Raw genomic sequence first — 22,835 nt, 5'->3', positions numbered from 1 at the left:
ATCTTAGTACTCCTCTTGCACTCATTTGGCATCGAAAATCTGAAATTTAAACATTTTATATTTTCCTAATCCTTACATTGAAACATATATAAGTTTATGGTACTTTAACCAACAATAAAACTTTGGTCACCAAAATTTAACTTTGTATATCTAAATATATATATAACATTAAACAATATCACATATCATGCTTGGAATATTACCGAAATCATTTATAACAAATGTTACAACAATATTGTAACGAAATAGTTCTAAACTAAATTTATATATTTCTGAATAAAATTTATTTATACCAAACATATGAAAAGAAAACATTAAACAATAACAATCTTAAGAACAAGAATGTGTCCAAGGTCCAAAGTACATAGATGTCCCACTCGCACTATCATTTTCTATGTTCAGTGGACCGTGAAATTGGGGTCAAAACTCTAATTTGGCATTAAAATTAGAAAGATCATATCATAGGGAACATGTGTACTAAGTTTAAAGTTGATTGGACTTCAACTTCATCAAAACCTACCTTGACCAAAAACTTTAACCAAAAACTTAAACCTGAAGCGGGACAGAACGGAGAGACGAACAAACGGACACACAAACCGAATTACATAATGACCCTAGGTGGGGCATTAAAATAAACAGATAAACAAATACTCATAAATGCCTATTAACAATTTTTTCTTTATTAAAGGAATTTTCATAGGTAATGTTTTTTCACAAAAATAAATAACCAAGGGTAACAACCATATTGTTTTCTATCTATGATGCCAGAAAGGGTAACAACCATATTGTTTACTATATATGATGCCAGAAAGGGTAACAACCATATTGTTTACTATATATGATGCCAGAAAGGTAACAACCATATTGTTTACTATATATGATGCCAGAAAGGGTAACAATCTAGTGTTGCCACTCAAACATTCATTGTTAGGAATATATTGCTTTCAATCTGCTTTGCTTAATTGATTGGTGGATATTTACGTCTAGTGGCAAATATTACATATAAAAATAAAATGTGGTATGATTTCCAATGAGACAACTCTCCACCAAGAGACCAACTGACACAGAAATTAACAACTATAGGTCACCGTATGACCTTCAACAATGAGTATAACCCATACCGCATAGTCAATGCAAATTTAGGTTAATATCATGTTATTGCGATATGATCATTAATCTTGTTTTGTACTACACAAAAGCTAAGCCAAATTTCTTTATAAGCTATCTCACAAAGGTCTATAGACAGACATGTGACCATACAAAGACATTGTTCAGACTTTGCTCCTAAAGCCTAGTTGCTAGGTGCTTGTTGGAGAAAAAGCAAATACTAATTTTAACATCTTTGGTTTGACAAGACCAAAGATTGAACCATTGATCTTCAAAACTCAAGGCAACCGCACTACCACAAGAATACAGAAGTAGTATTTATGAAGTGCAAAAATTATTGCATCTCTAAGACTTTCAAAGAGAACTGTTAAATCAGAAATTATTGCGTTCATTTATTATTGCAATTTTTGAAGAATAGACAAAAATGCGAGATTAATTATTGCAAATTCAGGAAAATTTGCATACAGAGATATGTATCAGATATCAGAATGGGATATCTTCGTATTATTTGCATTAATAAAAAATTTTGAAATTTCTAAAAACTTAACACATTATTCAGATGTCAAATGAAGACCGTAATATTTTAGAAACTTGAAACTTGAAAGTTACTGGCCTTATACACAATTGTAGATGTTAAAAAATAAGGCATTCATAACAGGATTTCGTGTACAAATAAAATGAAAATTGATTTTGAAATTTAAAACATGGATTTTTATTTAACACAATTTTCATCTTGTTGCACTTATTACACAATTTCAAAACATCATAATATATTTTTTCTTAATTTGTAATATTAGTTGATAATATGAACAAATAGAGATGTAAGGTATACATCAAAGAGACAGCAAACCAACAGAACAATAAAACAAGAAAGGACTTATTGTATAAAAAGGACTAGAAAAAGGACTATTACAATTGTAAACGAAAAGTACTAAATTGCCATAACTATCTTATCACAGTTGGTAACAATTTATAAGGATTCAATATGCCATTTGGATCTAAGACTTGTTTCATCTGATTCATTAGTCTCACAGCTGATTCTGATTTGCTGTGGTAAATAAAGTCCCGCTTTTTGAACCCAAGACCATGTTCAGCACTGATACTTCCACGGTGTTTAGCTACCCAGTCATACAGGAAAGGTTCTAGTAAGTCCATTGTTGTCTGACTATATTCAGGTGACGTAGCATTTAAGTGTAAATTACCTAATAAAAAAGAGCAAACAAAGTTAAAATCTAGTTACTCATAAAGTGTGAAAACACAGAATAATAGCTAAAAAAATGAAATGTTTATGCAGAATGTCAATATTTAAGGTTATGCTCATGAATTTTCTCCCCTACTTTCTATATACAATCCATGTCAACTTTATTATATATATATTATCAACTGGACCTAAGATTTATTTATCCATAGCTGTATAACCCCTTCCTTATTTAGGAGAATCTGGATTGGGTTTACAGAATAGAGAATAATGGCCAAAAATAAATGGAGCAAAGAATAATGGGGTGCAAAAGTATAAAGAATAACAATGGATAATAAGGATTACAGAAAGAAACAATGTGCAGAATAAAGAAATCAACTTAGGAATCTGATGTTCAGTGGTTGTCGTTTGTTGATGTGGTTCATAAGTGTTTCTCATTTCTCGTTTTTTATATAGATTAGACCGTTGGTTTTCCTGTTTGAATGGTTTTACACTAGTAATTTTTGGGGCCCTTTATAGCTTGCTGTTCGGTGTGAGCCAAGGCTCCGTGTTGAAGACCATACTTTGACCTATAATGGTTTACTTTTATAAATTTTGACTTGGATGGAGAGTTGTCTCATTGGCACTCATACCACATCTTCTTATATCTAATTAGAACAGAAAATTTTAATAGTAAAATCATTTTCATTACAACTTAACAGAATAAGCGTTATTTTTAAAGATAAAAAAAAAATGCTGTAAAAAGTCTAAGAGTATACAAATTAAGAAACCCCCCATCCAGACCCTCATTTAGGAAGACTTGAAATAGAGGAGCTGTCTTCTGCAAAAAAAAGTTAACCTTCTGCAGATAGAAAAGTATATCACAACAACTTGTTATTCAAGGTGAAAAGTCATTATGAAATTTAGCACAAAAAATGAAACAGTTAATAAATCATTGTATCCTGAATATTAGAAAATATCAAATAAAAAATAATCAGGATTTTTAGTACAAACAATCTAAATTGTTACATGTGATCTATACTTACTATCTCCTACATGACCATAACCTATGACCCTAGTAGTATTGCCCAGAGTTCTCTCCCTTACTAATATTATCTTACATGTGATCTATTCTTACTATCTCCTACATGACCATAACCTATGACCCTTGCAGTATTGCCCAGAGTTCTCTCCCTTTCTAATATTATCTTACATGTGATCTATACTTACTATCTCCTACATGACCATAACCTATGACCCTAGTAGTATTGCCTTGAGTTCTCTCCCTTACTGCCTCCACCAATCCATAATAATGTGATAAAGGAATAGATACATCATACTTGTAACAATACCCATCATGCATTAGTCCTTCTGCTATCCTCTCTCTAACAGACCAAATATACTGAAATGATACATGGAATTTTCATAAATTAAAAACATGTGGTCTTAACCGTTCATAGTCTTCAATCTTAAAGATTTGGTTGTAAAATGAGAAAGTGCATGCTTTTCACATTTGTTTATTAAATCAATGAAATTATTCATTATGTTGTTTAGGTAATACTTCTTCCTAAAACAATGTAAAACAATGGATTTCAATATGATGCAATGTGATTTATATGATTCCTAGTTTTTTTTTTTTATATTTATTTTATTTTTTCAAAACACATAATGCATATAAGTTATCCTTTACAGTGCAGATAATACAATGTCAGATAATTATAACTTAATTTCAACAATTCTTATCATTACTATTAACTTAAGAACAGTTTGAGTTTTCTGCTGCAAACTAATGAACGTGTGTTTTGTTTTATTCTTATAGTTAAATTTAGAAGAAAAAAATATCAAAATTGTGGGAAAAAACTATTTATGTGGAAAAAATCAAACTGAGTACAACTTTGTAGGGGAAAAAAAGTTTGGTCATTGGTGATTTGCTCTATATATCACTGCATTTATATGCTACTTGTTTCAAGGCAGATGGAAAGTAGTTATCTCCCTTTATTCATTAATTGATGCTTTCCTATCTCATTCAAAATACCAACTTAAAGAAAGGAAAAATGGGGGAGATGTATATTTTATTTGTGATAGTGTTTTAAGGAATCTTGGGATTTTACCATTTCTGAAAGGAATAACCCACTTATTGCTGTTCTACAGATTCTTATGGAGCAGCTTTGTATACTGGTTTGCATACTACTAAAATTACAACCATTCATGGTGAAAATTTTGAAACATATTCAAGACAAGAATATGTTAACTGTAAATCCCGAAATTATTGCGAGGTTTTTATTAATGCGAATAATGCGACTGGGTGAATATTGCAATAATTTTAAAGAACTCGCATTCTCATATCAGACACATATATATGCATGAAGCTTTTCCTGAAAGCGCAATAACTAATCTTACATTTTTGTTCAGTCTTCAAAAATCGCAATAATAAATGCACACAATAATTTCTGAATTTCCAGTATATGTTATGAATATGAACTCTGTTTTAAACTAGACCAACTATTACAATCAATTGTGAACAGGCTATCTTGCAAAGGAATAGTTTACAAAAGGATACATCATCCCTACAATTATTCTGACTTTGAGTTGACCATGCTTGATATTACTAATACATGTTAATTACTCACAAGTAAGCAACAAGTACAAATTCAAGAGTCTTTCGTAACTTTTCAAAGAAATTCTTAATATAAAATAAGTAGATGTGGTATGATTGCTATTGATACAACTATCCAACTGATGTGGTTTTAATAAACTATAGGTCACTCAATGACCTTCAACAATAATTTAAAAAATATAGTCAGTTATAATTGGGTCTGAACAAACTATTCCTTCATTTTGCATTTTTCTTGCAAAAGAAACAGTACTGGTTAATGTGTGTAACATAATTTTTTTTTCAAGACAAAGTGTTAAAATTGATCAGAGGTTTCATCATTTCTGCTTTTAAATTCACAATTTGTTATATATTATATAATACAAACTTGAATTTTGGCTGGCTCAGACGCCACTGTACCGTCAATGACATATCCTCGATTCATCATGTCTTCGAGGAACCCATTCATTTTCTCCTCATCATGAGTTCCGTCAGATCCCGATGATTCAATAAGTACATAAAATGGAAAGGTGTCGTCTATAGGTATGGAAAGTTTTAGATTGTCTCTGGCAACTGCTATGGCATCTGCGTCCAAAAATTCAAAGGCTGATAAAATTTCTCCTAGTTTCATTTTACTTTCTTTGAATATATCAAGAACCCTCTCAAAACTGTCACAACCTAAAATGAAAAAACGCTTAAAATGCTGTATTTTGTGAATAAAATAAAAATGTGAAGCATACACCAATAATACAGAAACCAAAACAACTTAAAAATATTATGAGACAATTAGGGATCATAATATGGTCTTTAATAATGCTAAAAGGGTATAAAAGCCCTAAAATATAATCAACTAAAAAAGTCACATTGACCTGTGTCAGATTTAACCTACGCACACCTGTAAATCTTTGAACCTGTGTACCAGGTAATAACTTAAAATATTTACTTATAGTGACACTTTACAGGATTACTTTTATCTGACTTGACTTGCTTACTGTATGAAATTCAAAATTTCCAGTAACCTGGAGAGTTACAATAGTTGTGATTTTTTTTTGTCATAACTTATCATTCCTAACTTTTGAAACAGAACAGTAATTGTTAGCAGCAACAATTAAAATTCTCACTTTAAAAGTAAGAAGACTTTGAATGCAGATGAAACTACTATCCACCATTGGACATGGATGTAAACAACTGCCGTCTAGTATTTTATTAATGTTTGTAAATTTTGTTGTCCATTCATGTAATGAATCTTAATACTGTAAATCAAGAGACTAATGCATGCATTTATTATTGCGAATCCTAGATCTCTGGCAAAAATTTGAAATTTAATTAGTGCAATTGCAAATATTTTATGACGAAAAAATCACTGTTGAAATTATGAATGCAAGTTTTTATTATTGCGAACCTGATACTGTCACAATTTTCACAAAAATAAAAAAATTCACAATAATTTCTGAAGTTAATAATTCTCATGTAATATTTTATTACTGGTATGTATGACAGTAGCTGTCCACTACAACCTCTGTGATGAACCATAGACTTTTATAATTCACAGCCTGTCTTACCTAGAAAAGCCACATTTACAGCATTTGGCTTTTGTGGACAAAGTATTGACGCTTTTGTTATCAACCCCAGAGTTCCCTCTGATCCTATAAATAGTTGTTTGACATCATATCCTGTATTATCTTTCCTCAAAGTTGATAAACAATCTACCACTTCCCCACTAGCAAGAACCTGCAAAGAAATTTATATATGTAATATTAAAACTGAAAACATAAGTAAGAACAGGACTAGGAAATCTCAAACATCTGTTCACAATGTTCATGATTTTCATTTGAAACTTTGGTGTTGTAAGATATTTGGCCTTTTCTATTGAATGTATATACAACTTGTTTAAATTGTAAAAAATTTAGCAATTTTCTTTACTGTGTGATTACTTGTCTGTCAGTATATAGTATAGTATGTTGACCTTGGCTTCCAAAATTGTGAACCTGAATTTTTGTTGAAACGGACACTTATTGTGAAATTGCCACATTCACAACTTAAAGAAAAATTTACCCGGTAGATGTTTTGGCGATATTTTACACAAGACATTTTTACCTGGCACAGACACACTTTTCCAGTCATAAAATCTGACATTCAGTGTGTTAAATATTCATATGTTCAGGTATGTTTTGGTATAAAATCATTTTCAATAGAAAAATCTTTTTTAATTAAAATAAAGCTAAATATTTTATTTTTTTTCACAAAATTTCGGCAGGGCAGGGGTCAGTGCAGAGCTGTGTAATTGTATACAGATTTTCCTTAAACTGCTTTTTTTTTTTTATTATACTCCAATTAACAAATAATAATTTATAACACTTTTCCGCAATCAATAAATGCCAAAAAAAATTCAGATAAAATACTTATTTATCACTACATTTCTTCTATACATTTTGTTTCAAAAAATTCTTTCATCTCATTTAATATCACAAAGAGTTGCCTTTCTTGATAAATCACACTGTTAGGTGCTTATGATCAAACCAGACATCAAATTTATTCCTACCAGCATCTTTTCAAGTCAATAATATACTTTTAAATATGATCTCAATGTTTTTTATGAGATGAAAACATATATCTCAAGAATTATACATATTCATAAAAATTTACTTCAAAATTTATATCTTTGCAATAAATACAGTGGATTCATTCATTTTTGTGAATATAAATTTTCTTGGATTGAGGTAAAAGTATTTGTTCGTAGATTTAACAAATTTTGCATACGAGCATATACATTTCAATTGATATTTTATAGTGTGTCTTTCTATGTTGTGATGTTACACTTGTTTCAGATAAGGGTGAAGGTTTGGTACCATTAAAACGTTTAAACCCGCTGCTATTGTTTGCACCTGTCCTAAGTCTGATGTTCAGTAGTTGTCGTTTGTTGATGTGGTTCATAAGTGTTTCTCGTTTCTCGTTTTTTATATTGATTAGACTGTTGGTTTTCCTGTTTGAATGGTTTTACACTAGTAATTTTTGGGGCCCTTTATAGCTTGCTGTGCTGTGTGAGCCAAGGCTCTGTGTTGAAGAATGTAATTTGACCTATAATGGATTACTTTTATAAATTTTGACTTGGATGGAGAGTTGTTTCATTGGCACTCATACCACATCTTCTTATATCTATATAAAATTTATGAATTTTGTTGAAAACTTATATTCATGGTCCATGTTATCTCAGGAAAATTAGTATCCCATGAATAATAATGAATCCACAGTAATTAAATAACTGCTGACTTACAGCCTCCAGGCCTAACACACTTCCATGTAATGATCCATATCTCAACAGTCGAAGTCCTCCAGCATTGGTTGCTAAGTTACCACCAATATGGCAGCTTCCTTTGGCTCCAAGGTCAAGTGGCATAATCATTCCACTTTCAGCCACATGGTCACTAAGGTTACCAAGAATACAGCCTGCTTCACAAACCAATGTTCCTGAAAATAGAAAGACAAGTCTAATATATACTGGATAATATCATAGATTTCAGACATTATTACATGAACTTATGTGTAAAATGGGATCCAACCCTGAATAAATTGCTTTGCCTAGCGCAGCTGGATTCGAAAGCAGAGGTCCAACCCTGAACAGTTGGGGCAAAATTGGACACAATATTCGCGCTTGATACAGGTCTGAATTTGGATTGTAATTAAATATTTGACACATAATATGTTTCTGACACAGAATAACTGTAGTCAAAGAACTTAGAATTGGTTATATGATTTGAATTTATATTCAATTTTTTGCTTTTGTGCAATACACTATGCTATGCTGTTGTGAATTGACCCTCCCCAATTTTTTTTCACCCCCCCCCCCCCCCCCTTTTTCCCCCAAAAAAAAATTCTTTCCCTCAAGATATGGTCATAATCTCAATTCAAATTTCCAATGGAGTTTGCAACCATAATTACCCATTTAAATACATCATAAAAGTCTTAAAATTGAAAATGACATACCGGTACATAATCATGGCTAAAATTAATATTCCTTAAACAGCTTTTTTAAATAGTAACTTCTAAAAATAATCAAAGCGCGAAAGCACTGTAAAGGCAGTTAATTACAGGTTGTGTGTATTTTTAGTCCAGTTATATCATTATCTTGCATAGTACATTGTACTTATCAGAGGTGGCTTCCAGTATTTAAGATTTAGAGTTCTCTAATGATATTGAACAAGTTTCATGAATAGAATATTCTGAGCATTATATGAAGGTGATTGTTCTAACTTGTTTATGAACTAGTGCATTATGTCCAGTTTGTACCTAGTTTATCTGTGTTTATAGTCAAATACTGTTTAATACAGTTGGGCATTTTCTTTTTAGGAATAAATACCAGATATCAACTGTATTTTTATTCAACTTTGCAAATGTGGTTTGTTACTAGTAAGCATGGATGATAGTTGTTAAATTGGCAATCATACCACATCTCCTTATTTGTATAATATGACCTATATTCAACGACCTCAGGTACAAAAAAAATATTTAACTAAACTATGATGGGAAACCTTTGACTTCTTTCTTTTATATAAACTTTTGATTTGGTAGCATAGAACTATGTAGAATACTCCTGTTGAACATATCGTGCATAGATGTCTATCTACCATTTTATATATGTAGGATGGTATTTACCTTCTATCCTTGAATTCAACAGCTTTAAGAATATGGTGAACACATATTCAAATGTATATGCCATGTTTATGCAACACAGCTCATGGTAAAGTATGCTAACAAGAATGCTGGTATTAAATCTCAGTACACTTTGATGTTTAAAGGCAATTTGTATGACGGTTTGATATAATTAACTTGCACATAGTACATGTATATGTCTGTATCTGTAGAGTTACATATTGGATATCATATACCAAGCATTTATTTTGGCATGGTTGATGATAATAGATACTGTGGCATAATTATAAAATACACTTTATATGGATCTGTTATATAAATTTTATTGTAAACTATGGTAACATACAGTCAATCTCTAGACATTGTCTTCCTATACTTCAGAAAATAAATTTGAACCTTGGTGATAATCACCGTATATATATGATTTTCTGTACCTCGCCATGGTACGCACTTTTAAGACATAAAAGAACTTTTCCTTATTAATATAAATAGACTATTCTTTATTATTGATTTATATTAGCATATTTAATGACTTCCATCCTATGAAAAGTAGTTCATAATGATTGCTTAGTCACATTATTGTGTGTATTGCAAGAACATTAAGTAACATTACATTGCAACATGTCTCATCTTTCGATGACCATACTTTTTCTAGAAACTATAACTCCAAGCAAAATTATTTCCAAGTATAAAGTAATTTATGAATGAATAAACAATTCACCAAAGTTTCGTGCATATTGGTTAAAGTGTTTTTGAATTAATGTCCGACATGTTGACGACAGACGGACGGTCAACGGTATACCATAATACGTCCTGTAAACGGGCGTATTAAAAAGGAGTTCTTAATTAAGAAAAAAATGTCACCTCGTTGTTTGGTCACGGTCATAATAGTTGTCTCATTAGCATTTGAACCACCTCTCCATATTTACATGTATAAGACAACAGAAGAAAATGATTTAACCCAAAAACAAATAGATATAGGAAGATGTTGTATGAGTGCCAATGAGACAACTCTCCATCCAAGTTACAATTTATAAAAGTAAACCATTATAGGTAAAGGTATGGCCTTCAACACGGAGCATTGCTTAGTCACAGTATAAACTTAGTTGTAAGATCTCTGAAATTCTCTACACAGTATTAGTTTTACTCATTGTTGGAGATTGTACGGTTACAGTAACACCTGTAACTGCTTATACCCATTTCTTATGCACTTTGATTTGATAAACTCACCGAATATCATACAAAATCTCCTTATTTTCATATGCTTTACAATTTACATGTACATGTAATTGTAAATATATATCAGAACAGAATTCATTGCACCACTTTCATTTATGAATCATTTGGCACAATACAAGTTCTAAAATTACACAATATAAAACAACTAAATGTTATTTCAGATGAAAGTTTTGTTTCAGTTCCATTCATAGGATTTGTTAGAATTTTGTATGTTTTGCCAAGTCAGATAATCATGATAATAGGCTCTATATGCACCTGTTTATTGGACACTTTTCTATCCCGTATAAGAGTTTTTCAACTATCTGTTTCTCTTTTTGAAAAAAAGTTGGAACATTGACAGCAACATCCATTTTAGCAAACAAATCTTGCACATTAAAACCTTTATCTGCCATCACACTGTCACCTGGATCACATAATTGAACTATTCTACATTGTTCAACTATTTGACAGTCACTGGTACAACCAACATATGCATTAGAGACATAGTTGACTAAACCACCAGGTGTCGAACATACAAGTATTTTCAGTGTTTCTGTTTTTATATGATCAAAAGGTTGCCTGTTGAGCTCTAGGAGCTTTAGGTTTTTTCGCAGGACATTCTGTGCTGTCAATAATAATCCTAGTTGAAGGAAACTTTAATTTGAATTCAGATGGCGAAAAATACCTGACTAAACCGCTAGATGGCCAAGTGTTAGCCTCTCGCCACTGTTTAGACATACATGTACATGTATAAAAAACAATCCATGTATACACAATATTCTTAACACTAGATTCAGATATTGAAAACAATCTAGACAGTTCAAAGTTGGTTAATGCCTCAATTTCATCAGTCATAAAAAACTGATTTTCAACTGACATGCTATCAATTTGAAAATATATGTATCGCAAACAATGTGCTGCTGGACCAAGCGTGGTCAAAACAAATAAAAATTTGGTAAACGACTCTAAACAGGTATAAAAATGCATGGCTGTGTCATCATTTGCGCAATTCTCTGCTGAAAACATAGGCATTGATGGTGTTTGTGTAATTCCATCTGTGAAGCTCAACATTAGCTTGGCAGTTGGTTGTGGACAGTCATAAATCCTTTCTGCAGTATGAATGACTTCTTCAGGATACCAACTTCACAATCAAAACTTTCCTCCTACAATATTCGTCCAGTTTAGTTCTTTTGTTTTTCATGGGAAACTGCCCTGATTTTTCTTTTTGCGGACGATTCAGTCTCTTGCTTGGTCCAGGAAAAATAGGCTGGGAATGGCAGTAGACATAAGTCTCTGTAAGCATGTAAGGTGGGTTTGCGCCCTGAAAAAGGTTATAAAATATTAGTTTTTTGAAAATTAAATGAACTTCCATAAGCAATGTTTACTTTGTACTACATTTGTTGTACCTGGCGAAATGTTAACTAGATTTATTCATTACAATGTGGATAAAAGTTTAAAACTATGTTTGCGGTCTGATTCAATGTATGTTACATGTATGTAAATCCAATGGACAAACAATGAGAGACTTATGCAACACACGTACAATGTACCTAAATAACTATAATATAGATGAGAGCATGTCATTGTTTTGTTCCTGTTAACATTGTCATTGATATTTTTCGAGATAGCTTATGAGGCATAGCTTATGCTAGTCCAAATAATTATGACGTCTTGAAAGGCTATTTTAATTTTTTCTGTGACGCCTTCTTACGGTCGTAGGAAGGCATCACAGAAAAAAATTAAAATAGCCTTTCAAGACGTCATAATTATTTGTACTAAGCTTATGCATTCCTGTCATAACCTGATAACTACATCATACATTAGCATAATTACTGCTAAAATAATTCTCAGTATGATACACCTCTAGTAGGAAATCATTATAATTGTAGCATTAACCAAAAAATCTCAAACAGATCACATTGAATAGTAATCAAAAAAATTAAGATGTCTTGAATTAACCACCCCCTTTTATTCTCAAACGATAATCGCGGTTGTAAACAGACTTTGGTTTATTCGCGTGGCGATCAATATATAACTGTTTATATTTCTAAAAGATAATAAAGTTTTACCATGAATAGTTTCCTGCACGTAGTCGTTTTCAGTCAAATGTACATGTGCCTTGCAAACAACAGCTGATTGAGATGGACTCGTGTTCTCGTCCAATCTGCGTATGGGCCATGGCGTTGATCCAACTTTCACTTCTTTTTAAGTCATTTTGAAATGCATATTCTCCTCTTAAATGACATCCAGGTACACAACAACAAGTACTGGGCATCGTTAATATTAAAATTGTAAATTTGCACAGTGCAGATACCGGAAGTTAATGAACAGGAACGGCTTCCACGGCGCCACCTATCCAGGAACGATAATACTTTTTATAACTGATGCCGAAATAGCAATAACGTCATAGGTTCACTTGCATAAACAGAAATGCGCTTTATAATATGCAACATAATTCATGTTCAGTCGATCTTTAATTGTTATATCAACGACTGAAATCATTTAAAAACACCTAGATTGCAGATAACACTTGAAATTGACCCGACCTCGTTCCACACGGAATTCAAATAATTCTAGTTTGTCAATCTGTTGACTGCTTATAATGTAAAATACAAATATATCAAAAGTTTTGAAAACTAACAAAACACACTGATCGTTTCTTTATTTCCCAATGTAAATGAAATGAAACAAAAAACATTTTATATCACAAGAAGAAGAGGAGAGAATTCAACATTTCCGGATCTTATTTTGGCCAAATGACCCCCCATGTAGATATGTCGGACATCGCGTAAGGAAAGATTAACCCAGCAACCAGAAAGGCATTAAAGCACTGCCTATAAAAACAGACTATCTTGGAACTAAATTATTATTCAATCTCTGAATTTGACTACTGTTCAAATTTCAACTTGACCTTTATCAAAACTTTGGTTTGTATCTCAAACATTTGATTGAACTTTTACGGAAACTTCAATTTGAACAAAAAAATAATTACAAACTTGAATTCTAACTCAAACGTGAAAACAAATTTTCTTTAAATCTGGTTTAAATTTTTTACTTTTAAAACTTTGATTACACATTACATATACATGTATCAAAATTTCAAAATACCAAGCATATTTTTTTTTTTTTTATTATAACTCTTTAAATAAAATATCAAGTTTTCAAAAACTTAAAACAATTATTTTTTTAATTGATTTATTCTAACTTAACATTAATTGCAAAATTCCAAGATTTCAAAAAGTTTTAAACTATCTTAGAGCTATTTTCCTAATGCTTGTAGTTTAAAGGTTTGGTTGGTTTGCTTGCTTTGTTTGTATAAATGTTTGCTCAAGCATTGTAATTAAGATTGACATTTGCAATCAATAGATAGGCAGTGCTTCAGCTTGTACACATTATGCTCTGCATTATACATTATATCCAATAACATTTAATTATAATACATGTATATACAAGCTGAAGCCCCGCTTGTTTATTGATTGCAGATGTCAATCTTAATTACAATGTTTGAGCAAACATTCGCTGCTATTGTTTGCACCTGTCCTAAGTCAGGAATCTGATGTTCAGTAGTTGTCGTTTGTTGATGTGGTTCATAAGTGTTTCTCGTTTCTCGCTTTTTATATAGATTAGACAGTTGGTTTTCCTGTTTGAATGGTTTTATACTAGTAATTTTTTGGGGCCCTTTATAGCTTGCTGTTTGGTGTGAGCCAAGGCTCTGTGTTGAAGACCATACTTTGACCTATAATGGTTTACTTTTATAAGTTGTGACTTGGATGGAGAGTTGTCTCATTGGCACTCATACCACATCTTCTTAAATCTATATACAAACAAAGCAAGCAAGCCAATCAAACCTTTAATCTACAAGCATTAGGAAAATAGCTCTAAATATTGGGGTCTATCGGGACTTTTTAATAACAAGAGTGCACATGCTGAAATGTCTCGCCTTCTTTACTAATCATTGATATTATGTTGATAGTCCTAAATATAAAGCTTTATTACAACTGTCACATAAACTTAACATTAACCAAGTAAACTAAACATTGACCAATGAACCATGAAAATGAGGTCAAGGTCAGATGAACCATGCTAGGCAGGCATGTACAGCTAACAACTCTTCCATACAACAAATATAGTTGCCCTATTGCTTATAGTTTAAGAAAAACAGACCAAAACACAAAAACTTAACACTGAGCAATGAACCTTGAAAATGAGGTCACGGTCAAATAAAACCTGTGTGACTGACATATAGATCATAAAATATTTCCATACACTAAATATAGTTGAACTTTTGCATATAGTATTAGAAAAAAAGACCAAAACTCAAAAACTTAACTTTGACCACTGAACCATGAAAATGAGGTCAAGGTCTGACGACACATGCCAGCTAGACATGTACACCTTACAATCATTCCATACACCAAATGTAGTAGACCTATTGCATGCAGTATAAGAAAAACAGACCAAAACACAAAAACTTAACACTGAGCAATGAACCTTGAAAATGAGGTCACGGTCAAATAAAACCTGTGTGACTGACATATAGATCATAAAATATTTCCATACACCAAATATAGTTGAACTATTGCATATAGTATTAGAAAAAAAGACCAAAACTCAAAAAACTTAACTTTGACCACTGAACCATGAAAATGAGGTCAAGGTCAGATGACACCTGCCAGTTGGACATGTACACCTTACAGTCCTTCCATACACCGAATATACTAGACCTATTGCTTATAGTATCTGAGATATGGACTTGACCACCAAAACTTAACCTTGTTCACTGATCCATTAAATGAGGTCGAGGTCAAGTGAAAACTGTTTGACGCGCATGAGGACCTTGCAAGGTACGCACATACCAAATATAGTTATCCTATAACTTATAAGAGAGAATTTAACATTACAAAAAGTCTTAACTTTTTTTTCAAGTAGTCACTGAACCATGAAAATGAGGTCAAGGACATTGGACATGTGACTGACGGAAACTTCGTAACATGAGGCATCCATATACAAAGTAGGAAGCATCCAGATCTTCCACCTTCTAAAATATAAAGCTTTTAAGAAGTTAGCTAACGCCGCCGCCACCGGATCACTATCCCTATGTCGAGCTTTCTGTGACAAAAGTCGCAGGCTCGACAAAAAATCAAAATTGCAAAATCTTTCCACAATTTATTATTTTGATTGTTTGATTATTTCACTTTTATGCTAAAAGATCAAAATGTTAAGAATATACTGCAGACAATCTTGGTGCTGATGGTTTATGGTGGTCCAGCAGCAAATTAATGACTATTCAGGACAAGAATATGTTAATGTAATATAAATATTAACCCTGGTAAACAGACACGCTGAGTCTGTGTTATAACGTGCTAGTTCACAAGGTTACAGTCACCAGGGAATATGTCACCCTGTTCGTCCACATTATTTGACTCTGAGGTGATCAGTCTTTGATCGTACTCCTTAATGCTGCATGCTTAATGTTTTAAAGTTGCAACGATATTATGTAATGTCTGTGCTTATTACAGTTTTGTTTTGAATGAAATATAATCTAGTACATAAAAAACAAGAATGTGTCCATAGTACATGGATGCCCCACTCGCACTATCATTTTCTATGTTCAGTGGACCAAGTAATTGGGATCAAAACTCTAATTTGGCATTAAAATTAGAAAGATCATATCATACGGAACATGTGTACTAAGCAAGGTTGGCAAAAAAGCGGTCAATACTAGTATTGACCATGCCGGCGGTAAATACCGGTAAATACTGGGAAATACTGGCAAATACTGGTCAATACTGGCAAATACTGGTCAATTGAAAACTAGTCCCTACCTCAGGTCAATTACTTGGTAAATGGATAGATATAGTCACAAGGCAGAAAGTCACTTATTTACTACATTGTAATAAGACAAAAAGTCACAATTGATTAGTTCATGAACATGGTTTAATGAAGATTTATCAAATATTAATTTAATCATACAACAGATATAGTCATTAACACCATGAAGTCAGTCACTTAAGAGAGACTATATAACATCTGATTTTCTTAACAGTTATTTTGAAAGATGCAATTAAAAAATTAAAAAAAATTGTTTTATAAATATATATGTTATATATTTATTAAAAAAAACATTTCCTACATTTAGAACATTTTTATCATGCTGTTGAATAGTCAGGAATTAATTCATTGTTTAAAACAATCTTTAGAAATAACTTTTATGACTTTTTTCCTGTTATGTCAACATTTATTAGGGGACAGTTGTTATAGTAATTAAACTTTTGACACCTGTTAGCCATATAATAGGTAATGTTCTGATAATCTATATTGCTAGTCACTTGTAATTCTATTTACCTGTAAAATTCAAACCTTTTCAAGAAAAAAATATCTTGATTTATACATGTTAGAATAACTGATATAGCTGCTCAATTTTATATGTATACCAAAAGTATGCAATATCATTACCCCTAAGAACTAAATTAGTCATTTTTAATGTTTTAATAATTAATAACATACCAATATCATTCATTTTTATAAATTGAATCATGCCAAAGGAATAAAGTTTTCCCTCATCAACCATTTTTTTACTAGAATTGATAGATAAGTCAGTCAAAAGAAGTATGAAAATTTCAATTGACCAGTATTTGCCAGTATTGACCACTTGGGGAGTATTGTCCGGGGCGGTAAATACCGGTAAATACCACTGGTAAATACCGGGGGTGGTAAATACCGCCCAACCTTGGTACTAAGTTTCAAGTTGATTGGACTTTAACTTCATCAAAAACTACCTTGACCATAAACTTTAACCTGAAGCGGGACAGATGGACGAACGAACAGATGCACAGACTGAAAAATATAATGCTCCTAGGTGGGGCATAAAAATATTGTTCACTGTCCAGTATTACAATCAGTTAAAGACATGTTCACTGTCCAGTATTACAATCAGTAAAAGACATCAAAAGGTTATATTGTTGTGAAACAAGAATTCAGGTTTCCATTTGATTAATTTCATATGCTATCATTTCCTAAAGTTTTTACCAGAAATCTCATCAAGACTTATGATTTGGTTCATTAGCTGTGTAGAAACAACAATTTCATCAAAGACAGGAACACTTCCTCCAACCAGTCCTGTATTTCCACCCTGAGGCACCACTGCTAATTTTCTTTCATTGCAATATTTCAAAATGGCTGACACTTCCTCTGTGGTCTTTGGTCTCAAAACTACCTGACTTGAACCTGAAATTTAATGTAAAATCTAGTTAATTTTAACATGAATATATAGTTCTCATCAGACATGGGGTAATGCTAATTTGTAATTGTAATGCCCTTTAATGCATTACATTTCCCCAAGTAATGCATGTAATGTGTAATGCCCAAATTTTTTGCATTACATGTAATTGTAATGTAATGCATTACATTGGCAAAGATGCATGTAATTTATGCATTACATGGCATTATATAGCATTAAATCTTGTCTAATAGTGCTATTTATTGCTACAAATTTCAGGGATAACAAGTACTACTGTTGTATTCTTTCTTTTCAGAAAATAGGAAAATTAAACACAAACCAATGTCTAGTTAAAGGATTAACAAAAAGTGTAAATTTGAACTGTTGTAAAACTTATGATTTTCTTCATCTTACCTTAATACTAAAACATTTATACTAACAATTAAAACAGATCTATTTTTAAACATACAAAAGTAAAATTGTTTTTTATTTGTAGTCATTTTCATATACCATTATAGTCATTGAAAAACCAATACATGATAATTAAACATGAAAGAAATAAGTTGAATGATTGATAATGGACACCTGACAAAAACCACTAATGAGTTTGTATAGCAATCAATTCCTTTCTTTTGACAAGTGTATTTGTGACTTTAAAGTAATTAATTAACATTGAGATTAAGTTAACAATATATAAATCAAAAAAACATAATGGTAGAAAAAATTCCTTAAAACATTTCTGTTATTTCTTTTGTGAGAAAACACAGAGATGTATACTTGGAAATATAAAAGCCTGACTCAGAAGAACTATCAACCTTGGCAAACTTTGTAAATCCATCTGGTATTCAGAAATATTAATTAAATGACCCAAAGCAAAACAAAGCTATAGATTCACTTTTCGAGTATATTGCTAGAAGTGATTTACTCCCATTTTCAACAGTTGAAAGCAAAAGTCTAAGAAATTTTTAGAAAATCTTAACCCAAACTTTCAAATTCCAAGCCAGAAACATCTCTCATCTAAATTGATACAGACTAAGGCCAAGGATGTATGTAAAAAATTGTATGATAACCTTCAGGAAGCTATTCACATTTGTTTGACTGCTGTCATTTGGTCTATAGGGCAATGAAATGATTTTTATAATACCTATATAATAGTTACCAAGATTGCAGTATAAAATGTTTTATGTATGTTTTTTCTGATAATAAAATTAATAAAATGTAAATTGTAATGTGTAATATAATGCATTACTTTGGTAAAGTAATTGGAATTTAATGCATTACTTTCCAAAATACATGTAACTGTAATTGTAATATAATGCTGGTTTTGTTTAAGTAATTGTAATGTAATGCATTACATTGCAATGTAATTTGCCCCATGCCTGGTTCTCATACATCAATATCATAACATGGTATAAACATAACAAATAAACAAAGAGGGAGATTTTGGCGCTTGTAAAAGTACTATCTGGACCAGGAGTTGTTTGTGTCTTTGTTTGTATGGATATTTTTTTGGAGGAGTCAGGTGTTGTTAGTGTTGTCTGTTTTACTGATCAAGATTGTTGGCAATTTCTGTTATACTTTTTATGTATTATACAATATAAATGTTGTCTATCATGACCAAATTTAATACAAAATAGTACATAATACTGCATTTGTGCTAAACTACTTACTACATGTACTATCTGTATACTGTGGATTCATTTATTTTTGTGGGTACCAAATTTCATGGATTGAGGAAAACTTGCATTTGAGTAGACATTTGATTTTGTGGTTTTGGGTACAGACTTATCGAAAATTTGTAATTTGTGAGCATTAAAAGTTTATTTGTGGTTCACATGTACCTGAGGTCTACTAAATGTACTTAAATGTTATAGTAGTCTCAGCATGTACCCACATAGTCATAATCAGACAAAGGATTATCATACGTGAATTCAAAGTTTTATTTTTTTGCTGAACATCATGACATGAAAGGTGATTGGTAATGTATTAGATTACAAAAAAATTTGCAAGCTCTAAAACTGCTGTCTAAATGCTGTAAGTTTGCTCCATCACTTTCTATCAGACATGTTTGATTATATCAGGGACAGTTCGTCATGCTATACAGACTAAAATAATATAAAGCCAAGATTGCTGAGCGGAACTTAGCAAGAATGTATTGGCTTAGATTGCTGCATATGGAATAAAGCATAAAGGTCTAGGGACCTGTTATCCAATATTGCAGTTAATTATCACTATAACCAGTCAGGGGGAATTACTTAAATGAGTGATTTCTTAAATCACTTATTAAAGTAACATTTTGTCCAAAAATGTTGGAAGTAAGAGTAGTCTTTCTTTTATAATCACCTATTTGAGTAGCACAATAAATCACTAAACTAAGTGATTTTATTTCATTGTAGCTTATAAAAAGGATGACCGGTAGTGTCAGGTGATGACCTTGTACTTAATCTATGTATCTCGGATATAAATGACATGAAAATCACTTGATTTTAAGAATCATATCTACAAAATGTATACCTCTATTTTCTTTAAAAAAAAAACCCACTTCTTTCAGTATTATTTTATCAATTACCCACCTATATTTTTAACACCCACGAACAGTTAAATTTTTGTTTCAAACAGTAAAAGTTTATAACATACTGTAAATTCAGAAATTATTGTGTGCATTTATTATTGCGCTTTTTGAAGAATGGACATAAATTCGTGATTATTTATTGCGATTTCAGGAAAACCTGCATATAGATATATGCGTCAGATATCAGAATGCAAGTTCTTATTATTGCAATACTCACCCCGTCGCATTATTCGCATTAATAATAACCTCACAATAATTTCTGAATTCACAGTAATCTGAAAGCTGAAACCTTGAATTTTACAGAAAAAATACTCCTACTACTGGGAAATATCTGTTAAGAAAGTATTAGTTCATTATGTAAAGCCTTCATACATGTAATATAGCAAGTTTTTCAACAAACTTAGAATTTAAAGATGAATGATTGCATCAAAGACATAAACCTTGCTACTTGAAAGAAGCAAATGGTCCATTTTTTTTCAATTTTACTAATGATAAGATAAAGTCTACATGTAAACCTGTATGATTATTTTTTGTATAACTACAAAATTACAGAATTTCTAATTTGCTACTTAAATGAGTGTTTTAAAATCGCTTATTTCAGTAATTCCCCTGACTGATAACATAATTTAAAATTGTATTCTTTGAGAAAGTATGTAATTTTTACCACCAGACATACTTTTAAAACAATTTGTATAGGATTTTAGTATTTTGCTATTGAAGTATACATAAGTTTTTGTGACTGTGAAAATGAAATCCCTATTTGCATGTTATTGGATTTGGAAGTTTGATTTTTCTAATTAACAGCTCTGACCTCCAAATTCAAACTAGCTCATTGTTGAAGGCAGTACAGTAACTATTATTTTCTTCTATGACCTCTCTTTATTATTGTATATGTATACATTGTATATTTGTGCAGCCATATCAAAAAAAGCTCAGACCTCATAAATGACATAATCTCAATAGGGATTACAAAAAAAATCATAGTAGTCGTCATGAATTTCTGATAGTGAATTCCTAGAACTGAATCATATATGTACTACATTCTATTCTGTTCCATCTGTTTAACTTTACAAAAACATGGTATTCCGACTATTCGTGCAAGTGCTGAACATACACTGTACCTCTGCATGTTTTTAACCAATCAGTGTTGTATCCATCTAGTTCTGATGATCCAGTCAGAACCCTCCCAGGTATCAATTTCTCAAATACTGATAGGTCTTTGTCAGTTAGTGCTGAATAACCACTGCGCTTTAAATTTGGATAACGTACACTTGTAAGTGGAACTGTTTGACGTAGAAATGAGCGATAAAATGTTCTTTTAGTGTGACATCGTATACTAAAATTGTTTGGTAACAGTCTTCTCAAAGCGTAAGAAGCTTTCATTTTTGTTATCTGTCTTTAAATGATACCACATTCAGTTTTAAATGCGAAGATCATTCGACAGCTGATAAGAGATCAAATCCATGGGCGCAGACATATTTAAAATTGTAACATTGAGCACCGATACGGGAATGGATATTAGAATCCGAATTGGTAATCAGGCACCTCCTTCTTTATAATAATAATAATAATAATAATAATAATAATAATAACAATAATAATAATAATAATAATAATAATATTCTTCATTTAAAGTTTTCACTAACTTCTTCCTTCAGTGAGGCCCCCATAAAGTAAGTACAAAATGAGTAGGGGGAAATGGGGTAAGTGGACATGTGGGGTAAGTGGTCACCGCGTTATTTATATCCGGTGGCTGTCTTAATGCGAGTTGTCTCCCGTCGGACACGTAGATGATCAAAACAACGGACAAAGACAAAGAAAAGTTGACAGGTAAATTGAAGGTCAGTGCACCGTAGCAGTTGATATTCATGCATATTATTTTTTTGCTGGTTGCGATAATGGAAGTGAGAGATAATCAGTATTTCTAATGAATCATACGTTTGTTTTAATGACATAACACACAGAAAGGTGTCCCGTTTGGCGACAAACGTTCGTGAATGCATACTTGAGATTCTCAAAACGTCAAATATATATGCCTTAAAATGAGACTTTCAATGATGCTTTTTATAGTACAATTGCATAAAAAATACACAACTAGCTGAATGAAAACATCCTGCTTCTAGAATATGGCGGCGTACATGTCGTATACCCGCCAAATAGGGGGTCTCATTGGGGGGTTCTAATCCCGCATCCCGCTTACTGTTTTGTCAGATTCCCGTATCCCGCTTACACTATGTACGTATAAGCATTTCTCATTTTTTTTGTAATTTCCCGTATCCCGCTAGACATCATTTCCCGT

At 31.7% G+C, this 22,835-nt stretch overlaps 1 protein-coding gene across 1 annotated transcript; it reads right to left on the bottom strand.

Annotated features, from left to right (window-relative positions):
• Positions 1-1,764: 1,764 nt before the first annotated feature.
• On the bottom strand, positions 1,765-22,012 carry LOC127720150 (D-2-hydroxyglutarate dehydrogenase, mitochondrial-like). The gene is made up of 7 exons (XM_052226618.1): positions 21,658-22,012; positions 17,775-17,972; positions 8,152-8,345; positions 6,440-6,608; positions 5,266-5,555; positions 3,515-3,686; positions 1,765-2,309 (listed from the first exon to the last, which is right to left on the bottom strand). The coding sequence occupies exons 1-7, from the start codon at positions 21,917-21,919 to the stop codon at positions 2,053-2,055; spliced, it is 1,542 nt and encodes a 513-aa protein (XP_052082578.1). The 5' UTR covers positions 21,920-22,012; the 3' UTR covers positions 1,765-2,052.
• Positions 22,013-22,835: the final 823 nt, after the last annotated feature.

The sequence above is a fragment of the Mytilus californianus genome, unplaced genomic scaffold (assembly GCF_021869535.1).
Source record: "Mytilus californianus isolate M0D057914Y unplaced genomic scaffold, xbMytCali1.0.p SCAF_11, whole genome shotgun sequence".
In the NCBI taxonomy this organism is placed as follows: Eukaryota; Metazoa; Mollusca; class Bivalvia; order Mytilida; family Mytilidae; genus Mytilus; species Mytilus californianus.
The sequence above is the reverse complement of the archived record's forward strand: the minus strand, read 5'-3'. Positions and strand labels throughout refer to the sequence as shown.

Excerpts from the sequence above, each read along its gene's own strand:
- LOC127720150 (XM_052226618.1), bottom strand. The coding sequence starts at position 21,919 with ATGAAAGCTTCTTACGCTTTGAGAAGACTGTTACCAAACAATTTTAGT. Across the intron at positions 6,609-8,151 it reads GTGTGTTAGGCCTGGAGGCT|GTTCTTGCTAGTGGGGAAGT; the intron begins GTAAGTCAGCAG and ends ATTTCTTTGCAG. Across the intron at positions 3,687-5,265 it reads CTGAGCCAGCCAAAATTCAA|TATATTTGGTCTGTTAGAGA; the intron begins GTTTGTATTATA and ends GTATCATTTCAG.